Source organism: Agelaius phoeniceus, chromosome 5 (assembly GCF_051311805.1).
Source record: "Agelaius phoeniceus isolate bAgePho1 chromosome 5, bAgePho1.hap1, whole genome shotgun sequence".
Classification (NCBI taxonomy): domain Eukaryota; kingdom Metazoa; phylum Chordata; class Aves; order Passeriformes; family Icteridae; genus Agelaius; species Agelaius phoeniceus.
Window position 1 is genome coordinate 29,248,244 of NC_135269.1, and position 22,158 is coordinate 29,270,401.

Below are 22,158 nucleotides of genomic sequence, written 5' to 3' on the forward strand. Positions count from 1 at the left end.
AAATCCCAAACCAAACCAAAAAAATTCCCAAACACACACCCACACCCTCTTAACAAAATCTAATCCTGTGTAGTTGATAACAAAGGAAAAAAAAATGGGAATCACAAAGTGACTTGGGTTGGAAGGGAACATAAGGATCATTTCATTCCAACCACCCTGCCATGGGCAGGGATGCCATGCACTATATTAGTTTGCTCAGAGCCCTATCAAACCTGGCCTTGAATGTTCCCAGGGATGGGGCATTCACAGCTTCTCTGGCCAACCTGTTCCAGTCCCTCACAGTAAAGAATTTCTTACTATCTAATCTACCCTGCTGTCTTTCAGTTTGAAGCCATTCCCCCTTGGCCTGTCTCTACATACCCTTGTAAGAAGTCCCTCTTCATCTTTCTTGTAGGCTCCCTTCAGGTACTGGAAGGCTGCAGCTGGGTCACCCTAAGCCTTCTCTTCTCCAGGCTGAACAATCTCAGTTCTCTCAGCCTGAGGTGTGCCATCCCTCTCATCATTGTGGTGGCCTCCTCTGGGCTCCCTCCAGCAGCTCCATGTCCTTCCTTTGCTGGGAGCCCAGAGCTGGATGCAGCCCTGCAAGTGGGGTCTCACAGGAGCAGAGGGGCAGAATCCCCTCCCACAGCTTGCTGGCCATGTATTTTTGGATGCAGCCCCAGGACATGTTTGGTTTTCTGGGCTGCCAGTCCACCTTGTTGGGTCCAGCATCTCATCCAAGACAATCCTCAAGTCCTTGGCAAGGCTGCTCTTCATCAATTCATCCCCCAGAACATTTTATGTGGGTCAATGTCAACAGTGATTTACTGGAAGGATGTGTGAGAAACTCACTTTTGTTGTATGAGGGTTTTGCTTCTTTGTTTGGGTTTTTTGTTTTGTTTTTCCTTTTAATCTGAAGGAAGCTTCCATGGATATGCAGATGTGCAAGTTTGTAAGGCCCATATTGGTAGTATTGTTGAAGAGGCTTGCTGATTTCTGTAGAGTATCTTCTTGTATCTATCAACTACCTCATCTGTGGCTGTAGTTCAGTGAATATTCCAAATATTCCAAATGGTCGTCTTGCATAACACCTGAAAGGCAATTTGGCATTATAGATAAGCTGGTGTAACATTGTGGGCTTTTTTCCAAGAAGAAGTGGTCTTGATTCTAGTCCTACTTGCTTTTCCTGTGTTGTGTGTTGTTAGGTGCAGGGTGAATCAAGTCAGAAGATGAGTTTACAGCTATACAACCATGAAGGCAAATGCAGAGTGGAACAAAGCCAGCAGCGGGGCTACCTCCCATGAAATACTGTAATTGTACCATAGAGAATATTGCCTCCAAGTGTTTGGGAAGAAGGGTTTGCCCTTGCTGTCATGTGTTAAGGTGATCTTTCTGTGGCAGCTGGAATGGACCTGGCTGAACCTAATCCAGTGAATGGGGAAGTCTTCGGTCAGATGAGCTTCCTGATCCTGGTTCATGGTGCAGCTTCAGCTCTTCAGCAGGGAATCAGTTTGGGGTTTTTTTATAATTTTTTCCTTTTGCAGGCTTCAGGTAGAGATGCAGGCTATGGCTGACAGTACACAGGGCAGGTTACCTGACTAAGTGGCTGTCTCCTTACCTAGCTCTGGCATGTAGCCAGTGCTCCTGGGAGTAGACTCCACTTGCAGACAGCCCTTGCCTTTCCTCCTCCTTTTCCCAGTTGGTTGTGGGACTAGTGAGCTAAGTCAGCTCAGCTGTGGCTGATTGGGCAGGTTCTAGAGATGCCGTGATAAAAGAAGCAGAAGCCAAGGCCTAGAAGTGGGGCTATCCCTTTGGTGGCCCAAACTGTAAAAGTTATTTGTTAGTCAACTGAAAATTTATCCTAGTGATTCTATTTTCTCATGTTTCCTCCCATTGTAGCACTTGCTTACAAGAAAAGGTAGTGAGAGCGCTGATTTTAAATTAATTGCACAGGCATGCCTACAAATGCATCTCTTTCTGTATTGCTCTGTGCATTCTAATTACTCCCTTATGCTTTTGCAAGTGTCTCATTTTCCCTTGTTTGCCTGCAGGTCCAGCTGCTTCAGTTTTGTGTTTTACTTACCCTTATATATGCACTGTCTAAATCTTGGTTTCCTGTGAATTTAAAAAACAGTATCTAACTGGGTGTCAAGGGTCACATAAATATTCCTCAGTTCATTAATAAAGAGAATCTTACTCCTTTAAATCTGCCAACTCTTCTGCCCTCTTGAACAGTGTGGTTGATAGAACAATGATCCAAGAATAGCTCATTTAGCTTGCTGTGTTCATTGAGTTTTTCCTATATGAAGCACTGAACACAGTAGCATCATTTGTTCCACAAATGTATTTGAATTCCTTGGTTTAATTTACTGTCTGTTAAGCATTGCAGAATACTGCTCTAACATATAAAGAAATCTTGGGGGATCTTTAACTTATTTAAGCACTAACTCAGGCACGTTTAATCATAGAGGGATTGTTAAGTGCATTCTGTTTCATATGTAGGAGTTTATTAAACAACTTTGGCACAGGCTATGCTGAATTCTTAATTAGTATATGATTAGTTTGCTAATGGAAGTGAGGACTAGTTTCCATTTTAAGGTACTGAGTACCTGTAAGCCCAATGTTATGACCTGAGCTAAAATCCTTAGTTGACTTTGAGGTATATTGAAATCATTCAGTACTGAAGCAGTATTTCTACAGAAGGAGATTGTTTCCACTTCTTTTGCAGTTGGTTTTCTGTTATATTCACTTTTTGAGCTTTCCTAAAAAGTCATGTTGACCTTGCTGTATTTTACTGTGTCATGGTTTAACCCCAGGCAGCCACTTGCTCGCTCGGCCACCAGCGGGACTGGGAAGAGAATTGGAAGGGCAAAAGCTGGAAAACTCATGGGTTGAGATAAGGGCAGTTCAATAGGGAAAGCAGAAGCCACACAGACAGGCAAGGTGAAACAAGGAATAATTCACTGTATCCAGCTGACAGGCAGATGTTAGCCATCTTCAGGGCAAGCTGCGGGCAGAATATCTGATGTGATGGCAGGGCCCTATCATGTGTAATGCCTGCTTGGGGAGACAAATGCCAGCGCTCCATCTCCTTCTTCCTATTTCCATTTTTATATACTGAGCATGTCATATGGTACAGAATATACCTTCGGTCACCTGTCCTGCTGTATCTGCCACCCATGTACTTCCAACTTCCTCACCAGTGTGGCAGCACAAAAAGCAGGAAAGGTCTTGGCTGTGTGTAAGCACTGTAAGAAATAACAAAAACACCTCTGTATTATCAGCCATGTGTTCATGACAAATCCAAAACACAGCCCCGTACCAGCTACTGCAACAAAAGTTAACTTTCCTCCAGCCAAAACCTGCACACTGATAAAAGAACAAAAAGTAAAGTTCACAGTAACTTCTGCAATCATAACTAGTTAATGTATTTGTACCTCTAAAGTATCTAGAACATACTTGTGTAACTTCATTAGTTTAACAGGTTGATTTCATCTGGGAAAGACCCCTGTATTAAGACACATTCCATACATAGTAATTTGAAGAATCATTATTCATTCCATACCTAGAGTCAAACTTGTTTTAACAGTGCCAGCAGGCTAAATTAAACAACTAAAATTGTTCAAACACTGTTTTTGTAGCAGTAAAACTGGTCAGGGGTATGCGGTACTTTTTTCCAAAGTAAAGATCTTTGGAATGGACAGAATTTTCTCATGTTGTGTCTTCATGCTGATGTGGTTTGTTCTTATTTAAAGGAGATTACATCAGAATCAAGGCACTTGATAGTGGGCCAGCTATACCAACAGTGTAATATAATAAAATGAGAGATGTTGTCTTTTATATCAAAATGAGCATCGAAACCTACAGAAATACACTTCCTGGTACTACTTTTAAAGTCCTTAGTCTACACGGGTAAAATATTTAAAAATGCTATTAATAGGAACCTCCTACTAAGACAATTAAAGTTGTGTAACTTTTGTCCCTGGAGAAGGTTAAGTTAAATGGTGATGTCTTCTGGGTATAACTTAACTGTAGTAGTGGAGAGGTTAGTGCTTCTGACTACCAACCCTCAAAATTGCTGTCTGCTCTCATGGGAATGTTTCCTGACCCATTTCAGTTGAAGTAAACCTGAAATACTTTAAAAAGTAAGTATTTCATAAGTTATTTTGACTAAAATATTGAGAATTGTTTCTTCCTCAGCACGTTAAAGCTGAGGAAGAAGTAGAGACAAGGGGTTTAATTGGTGCAAGCTAGTGAAAGTTTTCCACTGCTGTGGTGGCCTACAGAGTGCTTAAATAACAGCAGAACACCATTGGGCTGATGATGCCAGATTCACCACCACCCTGTTTGTACTAACTGATGATAGTGATGCATTTAAAAATAATACTGAGTCTTGTCAAGAAGGCTCACTAACTCATTTACTAGGGAAATAAATGAACAGGATGTAACTTACAGACAAAAAGATTTTGGTAGCATTTTGAGTCTGAAGATTGAACAGAAAAGCAATAAATGCATTTTAAAGCATTTAAGAGGAAGTCTAATGCCTGCCTTCTGTCAAAATGCCTGCTTTTAGATGCTGCTTCTGGTGGATGGGGGGATTGAGCTTTTGTAAGGAAAAGAGACGGATATATAATTCTGCTTATTATTTTTTTCAAATGTTTTTGAAACACCTTCATTTTTTATTTAATTACATGACAAGTAATGGTGTCAAGCAGTCAAGGAATAAATTTGAGAGCAAGTGTGATGATCATCCTTGTAAAGCAGGTCTAATCAGTCTAAGTACAATGCTGATATTTGTGTTACTCTCTACCTAGAGCAACAGAAGCAAAACCTTTCTGTGCTGTGTGTCTTCTGAGAAGAGGATTTTTCCCTGTTCCCAGAAATAAGAAAATAAACAAAGGGATCATGACAGACTAGGGGAATACAAGGCTGCCAAACTAGAATGTATTGTACATTTGCAGAGGCAGTGGTTTAATTGTATTGACAGTCTTAATGTTGTTATTTTGACATAGTTGTCATCAACACATCTTTTTAAAGGAAAATTTTAGAAAGGTTATGTTTGTTCTGTAGTTTTACAGTGTGTCAGATTATAATGGTAGAAAGTTAAAGAAGGAAGTAAGAGCTTAAGCTGTGACAGTGTCAGTGGCTAAATGGCTGTGGGACAAAGCACTTCTTACCACTTCATTTTTCAGAAATTTTGTGGTAAAAGTAAAGGCAAGGATCTTGGTCTGATGTGAAAAAGGGAAACCAGTAGAGCAATTGAGTAGTACTTGTTATAGGCAACTATAGGCTTGCTGGTTGAAACAGCAGCAGTTGAAAATCATTTTTGCAGGAGTATTCGAAGTGAAATATAAATAAGGCAAAAATTATTTGGGCAGTGTTTCTAAACAACATAATGCTTGTGTGTTGGCAGGAGCCTTGGCTCTCCTTTCTCTCTTCTAGTCATAATAAAACTAATATTACAGTTCTTTTAACTGTTGGACATTATAAAGCAGATGCTAAAAGTAAGTGCAGCTTTCTTATGTTGTGGTCTCTGGTCTTGTAGAATTCCAGGTTTCCTCCTTTCAGTGTTTTAGATAACGTTAGAAAGGAATGTCATTATCACTCTTAAATATCTGAATAAAATTTGATTTATCATGATTTGTCTCATTCATTTTGAAAGGAGAAGAGGCTATTCTAAGGAAAAACTGACAATTAATTGACTCCATCTACTTCTTTCCTATACTAGCAATAAACATTTCTCATATATGGGCTGCTGTGTTCTTTGAATGTGTATGGCATGGTTTTGACAAGCGTGGAAAAGAGCTTTTCTGAAAGCAAGAAGATTCACATTAGATGAGAACACCTTGAAGATCACTTCTGGTTATTGAAGATCAAAACTCAGACTGATGATACTTAGAATAATTAAGGTTGAAAAAAGATTGAATTCAGCTGTTAACCCCACATCCCTGTGATTGTCACTAGGCCTGGTGCTGTACACTTCCAGGGATAGCAATTCCAACTGGGCAGTCTGTGCCAATGCCTGACTACTCTTTCAGTGAAGAAATTTTTCCTAGTATCTAATCTAAACCTCCCCTGGTACAACTTCACTTCTTTCAGGTGCTTGTAGAGAGCAGTAAGTTTCTGCTGTGCCTCCTTTTCTCCAGGCTGAAGCCTCGAGGCTGAACAACCAAGTTGTGCTCCAGCTCCATTGTCCTCTGGACTGCCTCCAGCACCTCAGAGTCTTTCTTGCAGGGAGGGGCCCAGAACTGGACATGACATTTGAAGTGTGGCCTCAGCAGTGCTGAGTACAGGGGGATGGTCACCGTCCTGGTCCTGCTGGCCACAGCACTGCTGATCCAGGCCAGGCTGCCATTGGCCTTCTTGGCCACCTGGGCACATGCTGGCTTGTATTCAGCTGCTATTGACCAGCATCCCCAGGCCTCAGCCCCTTGATCCAGCCTGTCCGGATCCCTCTGCAGAGCCTTCCTACCTTCCAGCAGGTCAGCGCTCCTGCCCAGCTCAGTGTCATCTGCCAGCTTAGCGAGGGTGCCCTTGATCCCCTCATCTGGATCATTGATAAAGGTGCTAGAGAGGGCTGATCCCAGTACTGAGCCCTGGGGAGCATCACTGGTGATGGAGCACCGCTGGTGATTGACCACCAGCTGGATGTAGCTCCATTTACCACCACTCTGGGCCCAGCCAGGCAGCCAGTTTTCTACCCAGGGAACCCTGGTCAAGCCATGAGCTGCCAGTTTGTCCAGGAGAATGCTGGGGTAGAATGGTGTCAGGTCTCAGCTTTGCTAAGCTCTGAGTAAGCAACATCCATGGCCTTTCCTTCATCCCTCAAGTAATTTTCTTTGCTGGAAAATGAAGGTTATGAGGAGTTTATGGAACATTTCTCAGTTTCAGGTAGCTTTGAATTTAGAATATATTTATTATTCCATGTGAAACAATTCAGCCACTGAGAATATTGGCTGGAGTAACTCAGGAAAATAAGCTTTTAAAAATATGAAAAATGTGCAAAATTTTAAAATTTACATAATAGAAGAAAAACAGCTGAAGCGATTTTTTTCTGCTTAATTCCTTGCAGGGATGTCTAAAAAGTGATTAAGCATACCTGATGTGAAGTCTAACACAGATACCCTAGGTAAGCAAAATAAGAACTATAAAACCTTTTACAGCTGAGTTAGCTGTAAAAATCTGTAGATTTTAGCTGAGAACTTGTAGATAGTTCTCCTTGACCTGTCCTGCTCTCCTGCTCCCCTGTCCCCAGCACAAGATGAACAGCTTAACACAGCTGCTCCTGAGAGGGAGGACCTGGCTTCTTGCTCAGGTGCCTGTGGGCTTGTGTGACTCCAGAGTGACCTGTGTCAGCCATCTGGCTGGGCCAAAAGCAATGGGTACAGTTTTGTGGTGCAGTTCAACTGAATTATCTGCTTCCCACCAGTAACAATGGAATGAAGATTTGCCTCCTCCTTGAATCTTCCTTCTTTTCCTCTCTCTCTTGACTTATAACAACTTATTCTCCCTTCTGGCTGCAATAGAATGAATCTGACTGCAAAAGAAATCAAGTTCATTGTGCTTACCTAGATGATGTTTGGTGCATTTCTGCCACCTGAGTTTTCTCTCCTTTTAGTGAGTTGAATTTTCCTACTGGAAAAGTGGGGTCAAGATCACTGCAGCTTGCTCAGGGTGAGCAGGACCTCCTTCCTGGGAGTGAGCTGTAAATTCTGTTCAAAGTGCTTTTGAAATTACTCCTTGACTTGGCAAGTAAGAAAGAAGTTTCTGCCAGTTCAGTTACTTGAACTGATTTCTCAGGCATTATGTGTATGCTAGCACATGAAGAGATGAAATTATAAGCCAAAAATGGAAAATGGGATAGGAATGCCTATTTAAGCTCTCCATATCTGCAACATGAAATATTGTCTAAGAGTTTATACTTGAAATATTGAAGCTGATTTTTTTTCACTGTTATACATGCTCTTCAGAGCAAAGTTACATGGTTTATTGGAGGTGATTTCAATTTAGATAGTTTAGTACAGAGTACTGGTGTTACAAATACTGATTTTGTCAGTGCCCTTTGGTTTAGGGATCGCTGAGTTAAATAAAGCAACAAGACACAAAAGAATCTACTTCTTAGTATTTATGCAAATTGAAAGTGCAAGTCTCCAAATATAAAACACCTTGTAATATGTAAATTCTTGTCAATAATAGTGAGTACATTCCTTTTCCAGTGTGTGCATGCCTCAAACTCATGATTTGTGTAGCTTTGACAGCTGGTTCTGCATCCCTAAGTTGAACCACCTTGTGCTTGTTCCAGACAGCATGAAGAGGTAGGATAGGTTCCACCTTTTCTCCAGGTTCCTCTTCATCATAAGAGTTCAGTCTTGTTTGTGTACTTGGTGTCCTATGTTCATGCAAGTGCAGTTCAAATGAGTCTGTTTTAGATAAGTTTCAAAAATTCTCTGCCAGGTTTATGCCTCTCTGAGAGCCAGTTTCCCTACGACTGGTGCATCGTAGTTGCATACATATGTATTCCTTCACTGCTTTACTCCAAGGTGAAACATGTCAGTTTAAATCACTTTCAGTCCTCAAGCTAAGCTGTTTTACTTAGCTCACATCTTGACTGTGAGGGCAGTTGCATCTGATTTAGGAGAACTAACGAGCTGGTGCAAATTAAGACCTCAAAGTGATTTCTTTGTTACTGTGTAATGAAGTAGCACTCATTTCTGGCACTCTGTATGTTAACAGTACAATATTTGATTGCTAGTATTTTATTTAAAAGAAGAAAACATTGATAAGACACGTTGCCTGCCTTGAAAATTCCAAGTGCTCTTTGAATAGTGATTGTGCTGCAGCTCACTGGATGCAGAAGTGGGCTAATAGAGTGCTCCTGCAAGGATGCTGACACCTAGATCTTCCTAGGAGATAATGATTTTCAGCATAAGCTTCAGTATCATATCTCTATATGCATGCCTGTTATCTTTTGTCCTAATTTAACTAATAATGCAGCATGCTAATGAGTGATTAAGAATGGTCTAATGCACAAATATTTCTGTATTTCCCCTTTCACACATTAACTAGGCTTTAGTATACCATTGGGCATGCCTCCAAGGCCTGCAATTCTTGCTCTAGTCAAAAAATATTTCTCTTTCCAATTTTAAGAGCAGAATTAGCTTGAGTTAAACTTGAGTTAAAAGTGAGTTATTTTTTTATTTGCATGGCTCATTGGGGAGGTTTCAAGTTTTATTGAGGAGTTGGTAATTCCTAGGAGTTCCAGAAAAGTTAAAGAACAAAAACCAGTATTAGTGTAAGAGTAGTCTTTGTTCATACAAGAGGTAGGTATTGTAGTGTTTTTAATTTGCTTTTGTCAGTAAAATTGTTTATATGGTGCTTTATAAGCTGTGAATGTTCCTTTTAAGTGCTGCCTAGTGAATATTTGTATATCAATAATATAACACATAATGTATGCCTTGACAAATAAACAAGGCATGCATCTGAATCCTTTTTGCTGCATTAATGTAGCAGTGTCTGTTAAACCCCACAAAATTCTTCTTAGGCAGATTTGGGCTCATGCTGTGGCTGCAGTATCGATAAGGAAACATCATCTTTTTTTTAAACACTTACCTTCTGTGTCCCAGGTACTGCTGCCTGTTAGTTACAAAATTGACCTTCAAGCACTCCTGTTAATACTAAAAAATCTGTATGGGTCCAGAAGTTAGATTTGCCCCTCTTGATTCACATTAACAAAAACCGTCTGTGTTCCAGTTTTTTAAGATGTTAAACATGGACCTGCTGATGTCATGGTCAGTAATAGACTTCTGTTCTCACAGTGATTTTATTGTTGCTTCTTGGAAAAGCAGAAGAGGAAAAAATAGGAAGTCTCTGTGTGAGTTATTTAAATAAAACAATACAAGGTTTTCAAATACCAAATTATTTATTTTTATAGTATGAGCATACTTTAAATTCTGCAGGGATGTCATCTTCATAAAACCGTGAACGCACTTACGTGAACTATATTTTCCCCAGAATATTTTTACATTTGAAACTACAGATGTTAAGCATCTTCTCTCCTTTCTTTGACAGGAAATTCTGGTGATTAAAGATCATGGCAACCATAGAGGAACTGACCCATCAAATTTTTGAACAGCAAATGGGAGAGGTACATAAATTTTGAGTCCTATATAAGAGAAATTGAATAATAAAATGCACAGACTGACATGTAAAAGCCCAAATCACAAAATAAAATTTTTGATACAGACAAGGCTTCTGGACACTTCCTCAGAAGGAAGAAGAGCCTACTATGTCCATTTTAAAGTTACACTGCAAAGCCGTTTTTGCCAAAGTGCACCCCACAAAAATTAAGAACAATCTAGCAGGGTTTCCACTAAGTCACTAGCTTTTCAGCTTGCTGTCTGAGCCTGTAGTGGTTTTCAGAGAGCCATCTGGTTGTGTAATTGCTTTACTCCCTTTTAGTTTAAAAAGTCAGGACACAACTATGCAATTACTTCATTTGTCATTTTTGGCTTCACTAGTAAAGTTTTGCCATGCTCTTCACTTTCAGATATATGTGCTTGCTATGTGTCAAAAGAAAGATTGAGCTCCTGTTTCTGCAGATTTCTAGTTTTGGTTCTGTGTGACCTATGTGCAGAATCTGTGTACTGCAGCCAGAGAACTGCCAGAGATACACAGATAGTTTGGGAGTGTGGATATGGGTGTACATAGTTATCTAGAAAATTTCAGCATAGCATAGACTATTTAAAATTAACACCACTTTAAATTAGATAGAGGCAGTAATTTATTTATCTTCAATAAATGTTATTTTTTAGCTTGAAATATCCACTCTTGGATTCTTGTCTAGACGTAGACTTCTCAAGTAATTTTATTTCCTCTCAGCATTGATTTCAGATGGAAAGGTTGGAGTGGGGGATGGGATGGTTAATTCTACTCTGAATAAATTTTCACAGCTTTTATTTTTGTAGCATGAGTTGTTCTGAGTGCTGCTAAGGCAATCTCAAAGGACATAAGTGGTTTATGGGATGTTTGGTTGTTATTGCTTGTCCTCTTCATTAGGTGAGAACACGTGTTTAATGCAGTTTTGTTTTGGGACTGTAATTCTTGGTTGAGGTCTAAATAGGGCGGTATTTCCTGTTTAAATTGGTTTGGTTTGACAGTGCAAGGCTAGCCAAAGCTAGCTGAAGCGTACATTCCCCTCAGGATGGTATGATGAAGGTGTTTTGCCTCTGGGGTTTGTTTCTCAATTTCGTAATGTGATTCCAGGAGACACTGAGCTGACTTAGTATCTCAGTATCATGGGAGAGACAGGATCCTTTTTCTGTTTCTTTCCTTGTTAATTTCCCCACCAAGAGCAAGCTAATAACCCAGCCAAAACAAGTGGAAGGTTTTCTCTTGGGTTAGCATAGAGTAGGGTCTGAGAAGGCTCCAGTGACTACCAGAGCCAGCACAAAGAAAATGACTGGTAGCCAAAGGAAGGCAGGGGAGAAAACAGGGAGAATGAAGGTGCAGTGCTCCTGAGAGCTGTAGCTGTTCTTGTTCATGGTGAAATCACAGCTGTACAGTTTTCATGGCTGTTGTTTTGTCAGCAGTGTAGATTAGGATTTGTGCTTTAGCAAGGTTTTACTGTGTCTGAGATGGTCACACTGTATTTGGCAGCAGTGCAGCTTAACCATTCCCCAGTCCTCACTTGGCCATTTATTCTCACACTGTGCTAGTCTTGCTCATGTAAGCTCTGTGTGTAATCATGCTGTGGACAAAACTAGGAAAGAAAATTAATGACAGCATAGGGGAGGAAGGTCATCTCCCTGTTGGCTGTGATCAGTGTCCCTATTTCGTACGAGGTGCGGCCCAACCAGGCCCATGGTTGGCAGGACTGAAAAGCATCCCTGAGGGCAGTGCAAGCTGGGACTCCTTAAGCCAAAATGGTTGTCAAAGGTCCATGCCATGCATGAATGTGCTGTCTGAAAGGTGGAATCAGCAAGGAAAGCAGTCTCACAGGGGCCTCCATGCAATAACTTACATTCCTGCCTACATACAGGCTGTAACTGCTTGGTGGCATTCCTAATCACTGAAAAATCATAGTTTAAGATCTAGAGAGCTTCAGCAGTATTTTTGCTAGCATTTATAATACTCTTGTTGAAGTAGTTTTAATTGAATTTACAAGAAAAATTTACATGAGTAGAACCTGAAAGGAAGAAGACCTGAAAGGAAAATGTGTTCCACAATTGAGGATAATGGAAATTCTTCTGTGTCTCATTAAAATAATGATCAGAAATGTTTTGTACATAGATTTTGATTTTTTAAATAATGTTAATTGTTGTTCATGAAGCATTTTAAATCACAAAATTACCACAACAGTTTTACAATGGTGTTCACAAACATACTTTTGTTAATTTAGGGGCTTTTTACATGAAAGCAAAACATTGAAGCAAAATATAACCCTGTCTGTATGGAGCATTGTGGAGTGATTGTCGTTGCTCAGATTCTGCCATCTGCTAGTCATCTTTTGCTCAGTGCAAGATAATTCCTATTTCTGTATCAAGACCACATTTCTTGAATCACGTAGCAAAGCTACCTGCCAAGAGCATTCTTTCTCTAATCTCTGGCTGGATACACTAAACTATGGTGGTTCATTTCCACAGTCCTGCCAATTTGCTGTAACAGAGGAAAGCTATATCATTGTTGAAACAGTCTGACACACATAAAAAGTACAATTTTAAACAAATTTTGCAGTTACACTTATCAATATTAACTGAAATAAAAAACCTTGTGTTCTGCATAGAAGTAAAACTGTCAAGCTGACATTTTGTGGGGTTAAAAAGTACATGTGGATCATGACATTTTAAGGAAGCAAATGTGAAGCAGTTCTATAGCATGTAGCTTATTTTGTAAAGCAAAGGTAAATGCACGTAAAACTTTAATCACTTCTGAATCACCACATGTACCTGCTGATTTGAGTGGCTGATGCAGAGCTTCAGTGCTTGAAAGTACCTCTTGAACTGAAAATGCTGCTCGTTGATGAACAGTTTTTGTCCTTTACTTAAGCAGAGAAGCAGATATTATTGAAAAGTACTTGTACTCAGAAAAATTGGGTATTTTTAGAAAGCAGTGTACAGAAATGACTCAGCAGTAGTTTGACAAGCATTTCTTTTGGTGGTGCTGGCAGTTTAAGTAATCTCCCCAGCAGATTAGCCTCACTCATTTGCTCTGATGCATCTGCTTCTGAGCATTGTGGAGACTGGATTGAAGAAGATCTGTGCTAAGAATAGCCTTTGTTTGCTGGGCTGCTTTTCAGCCTGCACCGGTGTCCTGTTCCAGATCACGGAATAACTGACCAGCCAGTTTTACCTACCACACTGAGGGGAGAGGAGCAAGTAGATTATGAGATTGCTACCAAAAGTAGCACCTTTTTGGGCAAAATTTCAAAATCAGCATAGGCCAATGGGAACTCATATTTCTGCTAGAAGGGGAAGTCTTACCCTCCACCCCATCCCTCTCTCATACTGACCTCGAGCTGTGTGTTCTGGCCTGCTTTTGTCTGCTGATACTAGCATTTAGATGATGGTATGGTTGCAAAATCAGGAAGCTGATCCAGGAGGAACAAAAAGCCTCACAAACTCTTATGAAATAGTACCTTTACTGCAATATACATATATATTCTCTATATTAATTGGGAGGGGCAGAGGGGCAATGAGGTGCAGAGATGTATTGGTATAATGGTGTAAATACTGGGAATTATTGGTAATAGAGATTTGTAGGATGTTGCAGGCAGTTTTGTGAATAGCAAAAAGGTTTTGGAGTTACCTGGGAACTTAAGACAAAAATTTCAGGTTGAAGCTGTCTGTAAACTCTGTGAAGAGAAATTCTCTTTGTAGTGCAAAAAATCTGGCCTTTCTGATCAAGCCTCTACAAATAGCAGCTGTCGTTAATTTTTATTGACAGATAATGTAATGAATAACACAATATCTTCCCCCCATGCCATTGGCTGTAGGCTGTGAAGAATTTTTTAAATACTGATAATTGTTAAAATACTTTAATGAATTGTGTTTGAGAGCATTCACACAGAGATTTTAATACAAGATTCACTGTTTGCAAACTTTACGCAATTTATTAGTTTTCCCTACGTCTGTTAATAGCTCTCCAGTATAGAATTCTTTAACAGAAAAACAGAATTGAAACTGCCAATTGCTGTGTTTCCATACAAAAAACCTTCTGTCACTTCAAGTGAGCCATTAAGGTACATGTATTGCAAACATAGCACAGCTATGATGGTAGGTATTGTGTCTCATGAATATCAACAGTAGTAAATATTCAGGTCCGTGTTGCCATACAGGGAAGTGTCAACAATTAATTGCTTCACTTAAGGTATTTGTAAATTTCACATTGGAGGGTACTTTGAAATGGGTCTAAATCAGAATTTTCTAATTAGAAAAATTAAGGTGTTGAATTAGATTACAAGCATTCACATTTTTTATAGAATAAGACTGTCAGACTTTCCATGGCCTTGTTCAGAGAAATTGGAAGTTGATGAAACCTGAAGGTTTACTCCATTAAGGTGGTGGCTCCATTTAAACAGTATATCTGTTGTCAGTCCATGACATTTGTTTCTCCTTTCTAGGTTACACATTCCCAGGAAGGTGGTACACAAACACTAATGGATGGGACAGCACAACGAATACAGATTGTCCCTGCAGATTCGGGCCTCTCTTTATCACAGCGTATACAGGTATGCTTCATCTGATGCATTTTAAAAGCAGAGATGAGCTATTTGCTTCTGCCAGTTTCCACATGCAGTTCTTTTTTGTTTTCATCATGTTACTTGCTTTAATGTAAATATTCAGGCCCAAATGGCAGAGACCCTTTCTGTATAAATAGGAATAAAACAGCATTCCAGTCTTTCCTCTCTTTCCTTTTTTCTTTTTCCCTTGTAAGAATTTTAACATCACAAAAATCCTAAATCACTGAACAGAAAAATACTTTTTGCAAGTGAAGCAATTCCTTGAAAGTTGAATATTTTTTCTATTTGGTAGTTCAACTAAGTTGGAGGATTTCTACATTTTGGAGCAGAAGCGGGGAGGGAAATACTGCACTGTATCTTTGAAGTAATGAAAAAGTGCAGAGAAACTTCATGTCTGAGAAGAATACTGATTTTTGGTTGTCCCAACCCATGTTGTATCTCTTGGTATTATAATCCATAACCTGGCCAAGTAATAACCTCCAGCTGAAGTGAGGGTAGTGAAGTTTTTGGCAATGTAGGTACTTAAAACAACACAGAAATGTGTTTATGGAGACTAGGAACATTTGGGGAATGAAATTTTATGTTTTATGCCTTAGAAGTCAGTGCAAATCAGTTTTATTTTTAATTTTCATTGTAGAGAAAAATATCAACTGCAGCATAAATGTAAAAAATATTCTCAGATATATGTTGTTCATACAAAAGCACACATTTAAGTGAGCCAGCTGCTAGTATAATCTTGGCTGCTTTTTCTTTTACCAACTTCACTATAAACATTGTCCTCTGTTTCTCTCCTGTTTTGGTGCATTATGTGCAAGCTTTCAACCTTCCAAGGCTCTTCACAACCACCCCCCATACAATATGGGGTTTTTTTAGATTTATTACCCCCCCACCTGTGCTCTAGTTGTGGTATGTGACTTACCAATCGTGTAGGTCTTCATTCTTTCAGCTGCCTCTGCTCTGTTTCTACACTTCCTGTACAGCTGTACTTTTTATTAATTAATTTGTGCTCATCAATTAAACAGCATTCTGTCTTCAAAAAGGATGGTAAGCACTTTGGCTGTTGTCTCTTGATGTGTGTGGAACAACACTCAGTCAAAACACTCATCCTTCCTGCAAGAGACATCTACAAACATCATTAGTATCAAACTTAGTAATAAAAACTTTGCTCAGAGAAGGATTTATGTGAAGAGCAAAGTAATTTGTAGGAATAAATGTATCTCTGTGAAATGTCCAACATAAATGCTACATTTAATAATTTTGAGTTTATATTTCCAATCATTATTTTTTCCTTTATTATTATTAAATGCACCTAATTATCTGAAACAATGAAATAGAAAATCCTCAGTAGAAGATTCTTTAAAACATGTTTCATCATTCACTCTTAGGGAATGCTAGCATTTCTTCTGGGAGAAAAGTTGAATGTTACATTTGTTCAACAGGCATTCTGCACAAAATTGCTCCTGTTATAAACAAGTGCATTAGTTGTCTGTGTTTAGACATTTTCTTTTTTGTAAAATAGGAACACACAGATACTGAGGTGTTTAATTTATTGAAATGATGTTCAAATGGAAATCAAAACTTGTTAACAAACAAGGCTTAAAAGCAATAAAGGAAAATAACATCTTCCATTATCATCAGGGTGCTTATTTGAAATACATGAGGGTAGTGTATTTTTTATGCAGTCAATCCTGAATTGATATATTCCTGTTTTATAATATTATTGTTTTAGCAGTATTGAGTTTCAGGTTATTAAGAAAGATAATGTGTTGTCACTGATTCGTGGTGGATTCGTGGTCAGAAGATAAGTGTTTTTCCTCTTCCCTTTGACAATGTTTTTCTCTTACCTTGACATTTAGGTATTGCAAGTTGTTGTGCTGTGCTGAACTGCTCCACTTCTCAGTGTCCCCATTGCAGTGTAGGTGGAAGTTTTGCAGGTGTATGGCCATAAGAGTCAGTTGCAGTCAAGAATGTGCTTAAATGTTTAAACTGCTTTCTCTCATGGCTCTGTCAGTTGTCAGATGCTTGTCAGGTGCAGAAATCACTTGTGCAGGTTGAATAGCTTTGTAAGGATATTAATGTAGCACTATACCTACTTTATCATGTAGTGAAAACTGCCTGGGCATCCTCCTAGGATTGCAGGAGCCCATTTGAAGACTGGGACTCTATTTGTTAAATAGAAGGTGAAGTGAATTGGGTGAAGTATCAGTGGTTCTTCTGCCTACTGTCCTGCCATATTTATCTACAAGTACATATATTTTTTTAATTACACAGCTGGGCTACAGTAGGAAAAAAGATGACTTAGTATATGTGTTCCAAAAATAGTTTCAGCTGTACTTCAAGTTTGTGTCTTTACTGTTTGGGGCATGCTGGTTTTTGGGTATACTTTTTATAAACCTAACTAGATGGAATATGTACCTTTTTTGGGGTACTCACAGTTATGCTCTTAAGATTTGATATGGAGACAGATTTTAGTTAAGAGTGTCTTTCAAAGAGCAGGTCTGGACATTCAAAAAACAGTGCAGTGTTCTGTTTGGTTTTTGTACATCTATGCACCCTGTTGAGCATAATATACATTGGATTTCTCCTAATCCAAATAAAATACATGCTTGGAAAGAAGGGGAATGGAATATCAGCTACTTTGGAAATAGCCAAAAATTACAAGAGAAGTAAAGATTGTGAATGAAGGAAAAATGGAACAAAGAAAATTAAATTAAGGAATGAAGGGAAGTGAAAAGGGCAAGGAAGTTTGCCTTCTAAAGAATATAGAACCAATCTAAAGGAATTTAAAGAAGAAATAATGGTCTGCTGTAGCCATATGTGGTCCCAGACATGAGGATATATGAAAAAACGGAACAGAAAATTTATCATGTCGATAATTATTGTCATGTTTTAGCATTGTCTTCTCACCCTACACCCCAAATCCCATGATAACTTTTGTTCTTTAGCATTTAGAATGTCATCCTTTACCTGCACTTTTCTCTTAGATATGCTTTTAATCATATTGTGTAGAGAAAAAGATTTGAGTTTTGATCCATTAAAATGTTAAGAGCACAAGGCCACCCGAAGGAAACACATTTGTTTTGTGTAATGAAACTCATGATTTATGAATATTTGAAAGTGGCAATATTGTCTTATAACTGCTGAAATTGGATACTCATCACTGCTTATCTTTTTAAAATGCAAACTATACACAGGCATTGGGCATTTAGAGAAAGTAATAAGCCTGTTGTGAAGGTGCAATAGCAAAGTTGATAAAGAATTCATGTGAAATTATGCCTCGTTCAGTTTCTTTGTGCCATAGTTCTCCACCTAGGACATACAATTAATATTGGCACCCTAATTATGGGGAACAAGTTATGGTAAATATTAGACAATTAAATAAATGTCATCTGTAATAAAAATAAAATTCATATCTGTAATATGAATGGTAGGGATGTGTGGTTAAGCATAAATGTTTGTCTACAGTTTAAAAAACAAGTTAATAGGAGCTATTTTATTGATCTGTAATTCAAAATAGTTTGCAGGAAACAGTCTTTGTAGGATAATTCTCCTTAGTCTCCAGAATAAACCAGGCAGTTTTCCATATAGACATTTTTAAGGAGATATGCAGTGACTAAAAGTGAGATTTATAATGGTATATATAATCCTGATTATTTTCTCTGAGGATTATAATCTTCTGACAAAGTTGGCAGAAAGTGGAGGATTATTTAATAAAATTCCGCTGTATTTGTGCTTGAAAACAGGGATAAAATGGAAAAAAACACACCGTAGATCTGTTCTTTTTCCTTAAAAAAAGAAAAGAAAAAAAGGCAGGGAAGGAAATTCTGTTTCACTAATTTATTTAGAAATGTATATGTAAAAAAAGGTCCCCACAAAATGAAACCTAAAATGTATATACAGGTGCAACAATATAATTGCTTTTCCTGCTGTTTACTCCTTACTTTTTTTCACTTGGACATCTACATTTGTGGTTTTAAGAAGTTCCATGTTAGGTAACCAAACCTTGGAGGTGCTGCAAACGCTTCATGTAGAGAGCAGTGAATTCAAGATTTAAGATTTCTTATAACCTGATGGATCTTAGGGCTCAGCTACAGACATGCCTTGAGTTCTGGATGTTAGAATTGTCAGGAGTTTCAGTAGTGTTGTAAAAACATGTGTCAGTTGTAAAAATTGAGTACAAACTCAAGTTTTGCTTCAAACACCCTTGAATGAAATGTGTTTCAAATACAGTGAAAAATCCAAGTTTTTGCCTGAGTTTAATTTGCCCTTGTGTGATGGATGGGAAGATGATCCTGCTTCTCAAATGTGAAAGGCAAAATCCCATTTTCCTCAAGTGCCCGGATTGGGTCCAAAAGGTTAAATCACCATAACAATTGAGATAAATGTATTATTAGATTGTCACAGATCAGCAGACGGGCCAGAAGATTCAGATTGTTACATCACTTGATCAGAGCTCAGCAGGCAAGCAGTTCATCTTAACAAATCATGATGGCTCTACCCCAAGCAAGGTGATCCTTGCCAGACAAGATTCCACTCCAGGAAAAGTTATCCTAGCAACTCCAGATGCTGCAGGTGTCAACCAACTGTTTTTTGCATCCCCTGATATATCTGCACAACACATCCAGGTAGATAATCCACTTTATTTCATATTTTTCATTCAAATGGGATAAGAAAAGATGTTTATTTCCAAATAAGTCTGTCTGGGTTCTCCTTTTTGGTTTGTTTTTTTTTTTTTAAGTATAATTTTCCTTGCACTACGATTCACTGTGGATATTTAAAAATTATGAAAAAAACCTTTTTTTAGTAAATTTCTTGCTTTTAAAATTTATATGTTGGCTCATGACATTAGGAAGAATACAGTTACTTTTATTGTCATTTCCAGATTCTGCCATGCCAACAGTCCTTTATTTCTGCTCGTTAACTCTCTATCTGTTTTCATGTATTGTTGAAAAACATTCACTTTTCTCCATTGTCCTTCTCTCTTAACATTTCCCTTTGCTGGTTTTCCTTTTTGCACACTGTTGCAACTGCTGTTCAGCTGTGTGAATTGTAGTCCACAGCAGTACTCAGACTATTTAGTGGGGCAATACATGACTCTATGGGGGTGAGGAAATAACACTAATGATTTTGTGTTTACTAATGTGATATTGTAGCTAGGCAGGGTTGTAACTCCCTTAGCTGGTCCCCAGTGTACCTTACTCCCATGCACATTGTATGTGCCATTACCTTACTCCCATGCACATTTTATGTGCCATTTCCTTAGTTCCCACCCTTCAACTTCCAAGCTTTCTGTCCCAGTCTGGCAGGGATGGCATGGCACTGATGTGAAGAGTGTCAGAAACATGCAAGAAGAGCTGGGAGATGTGACCTGCTTCAGCATGAAGTAGGAGGATACTGCATCCAGCTGCAGTACAGTTACTGCATGTGCTCCACCCAGACACATTTATGCTGCTGTTACAATACATCAGTGGTGGGCCAGACTACATTCAGGTAGCTGCAGTCCATTTAGTCTCATATCAAACACTTAAACATTGTGACCATAAACAGCTGCTTAAGGAAAAATGTTAAAAGATGGCCAAGTAAATAATGATCTTTTTGAGCATATCCTTTTACTTCCATTAGCTGATGATACAGAGGAACCTCCTGATTTGGAGACTGCAGTTAGACCATCATATTTGATAGCTGCTATTAAATTTAAATAACCTTTTTTTGTTATTTATATAGATCATGTAAGCTTTATTCTGTATAATATCCTATGGTGCCAAGAATATGTTAGATTATTTGACCATCTGAGAGAATTGTTTAATTAGGTGTCTCTTGCACTGGAAGATACTATTAAGGATTTGTGTGGGGGTTTATAGATCACTACAAAATCCTCTTTCAAGCAATCTCTTTTCAGCTGCAGACTCTTTAACTGTTCAGTTTGTGCTCTTCTGTGAACCAGTCCACTGATTCACTACCTACACGTTGTGTAAGCTTAAAAGAATCTCTGTATTATATAATATTACTATTTTTGAAATTCACAGTTCTTTGTAAATGGATACCCTAGGTCCTTGCTCCAAAGAATTTGATTACTGTGAATATAGGACCAGTAGCAAAAGCCAATCCTATTGAGAGGCACTGAAGCATGCTTAGTGTTATACACTTTGTATTTCAGATAAGCCTCAACAAAAATATAAACTAGTGGGATATGAGTAGTCCACATAAAAATTATTTTCAAAGACAACTTAAGAGATGAGAAGTATGCCACACTCGTTTATAAGGCAAAATTCAGGAAAAGAGGAAATCTGTAAAAAAAATTGAAAGCTGTAGTTCTGATTGTATCATTTGGGCAAAACAGATCAGTTTGAGAAGCAACAGGGTATTCTGTCACTCCAGTTAAATTGTTCTGTTGTCCTCGGATATATATGGGTAGAGATTTCCTTTGTTCATTTAAAATTTCGTGAAATACAGAGTACCATTCATTTGCCATTCACCTGCATTCCTTTGGGGTCTTTTGTATTTTCTCCCTCAAATGATCTTTCCATCTCCAATTTCACCTGTTTTCTTCTTCTTCTGTAGCCTTCACTTGAAATGCCCATTTGTTTGTTCTGCCAAAAACCTCTCTGTTATTGCACCTTATCTTTACATTGACTCATTTGGCAAGACCCTTTCTCCCATCATCTATTTTAACTTCAGTGGCTCTTTTTCATATTAATAATAAATTTTTATTCTTCATGTTCAAAGTCAGTTCATAAGTTCTCTGAGTCTGGGGTTTTTATCTCCTCATGGGCCGATTCTGTAGTCCTTCCTTATGTGGAACTTCCCATTTCAGTGCAGCTTTAATTTATGGAAGGACTTAGAATTTCTATTTTCTATAATATCATGAAAATACATAATGTTACTACTGGAAATTTGGAAGGATCAATAGGTTAATATTCTCTTAACTCATCATCTTATTTTTCTTAAAAAGTTGCTTTTTTTATTTTTCTTAAAAAGGTGCTTTTTTAAAGAAAACATACTAGATGAATCTCAGAGACTGCATTGGTAACAAGGCTAACTAGAAAGAAGTATGCTTGTTAAACTTTCCTACATACATCATCTGTACTATGTTCCAAACTCTAAAAAGCACAATTTCTAAATTTTCTCTCTGGAGGAGAGAGTACTTTCTGTTTTGGTTACTTCCCTTTTTATCAGAGGTCATGTTCTGAACATGCAAAGCAAGAATGTGGAGTCTGGCTTCCCTTTAAGGCACAGTAGAAGTTAAAAACTCTTAAAGCTTCTAAACTATATTCTCTTTTGAATGAGAAGAACATTTTTTTCTTTTCTATGTCAAGATGATGTTTGGTTGTTACTTGTGATTTGTATGTTCCTTTTTTAAATGGATTTTTTTCTGTGCTTTATTTATGTTGTGGTGGGATAGTTTTCAAAGATTAAGTGCAATGTTCTGGTGCCTGCCCTGT

The 22,158-nt window shown here is 38.3% G+C and overlaps 1 protein-coding gene across 9 annotated transcripts in view; it reads left to right on the top strand.

Moving 5' to 3' along the window:
• NR2C1 (nuclear receptor subfamily 2 group C member 1) overlaps positions 1-22,158 on the top strand; it is a 47,743-nt gene that overhangs the window by 4,116 nt on the left and 21,469 nt on the right. For 3 of the 9 annotated variants that reach the window (XM_054631180.2, XM_077178748.1, XM_077178746.1), the window contains exons 2-3: positions 14,597-14,704; positions 19,111-19,341. In XM_054631180.2, coding sequence (XP_054487155.2) covers positions 14,597-14,704; positions 19,111-19,341 — 339 coding nt within the window. Of the gene's footprint in view, positions 1-7,051; positions 7,109-10,047; positions 10,124-14,596; positions 14,705-19,110; positions 19,342-22,158 lie in introns of those variants that run through there. The other 6 variants (XM_077178747.1, XM_054631179.2, XM_054631178.2 and 3 more) reach the window with 5 other exon arrangements.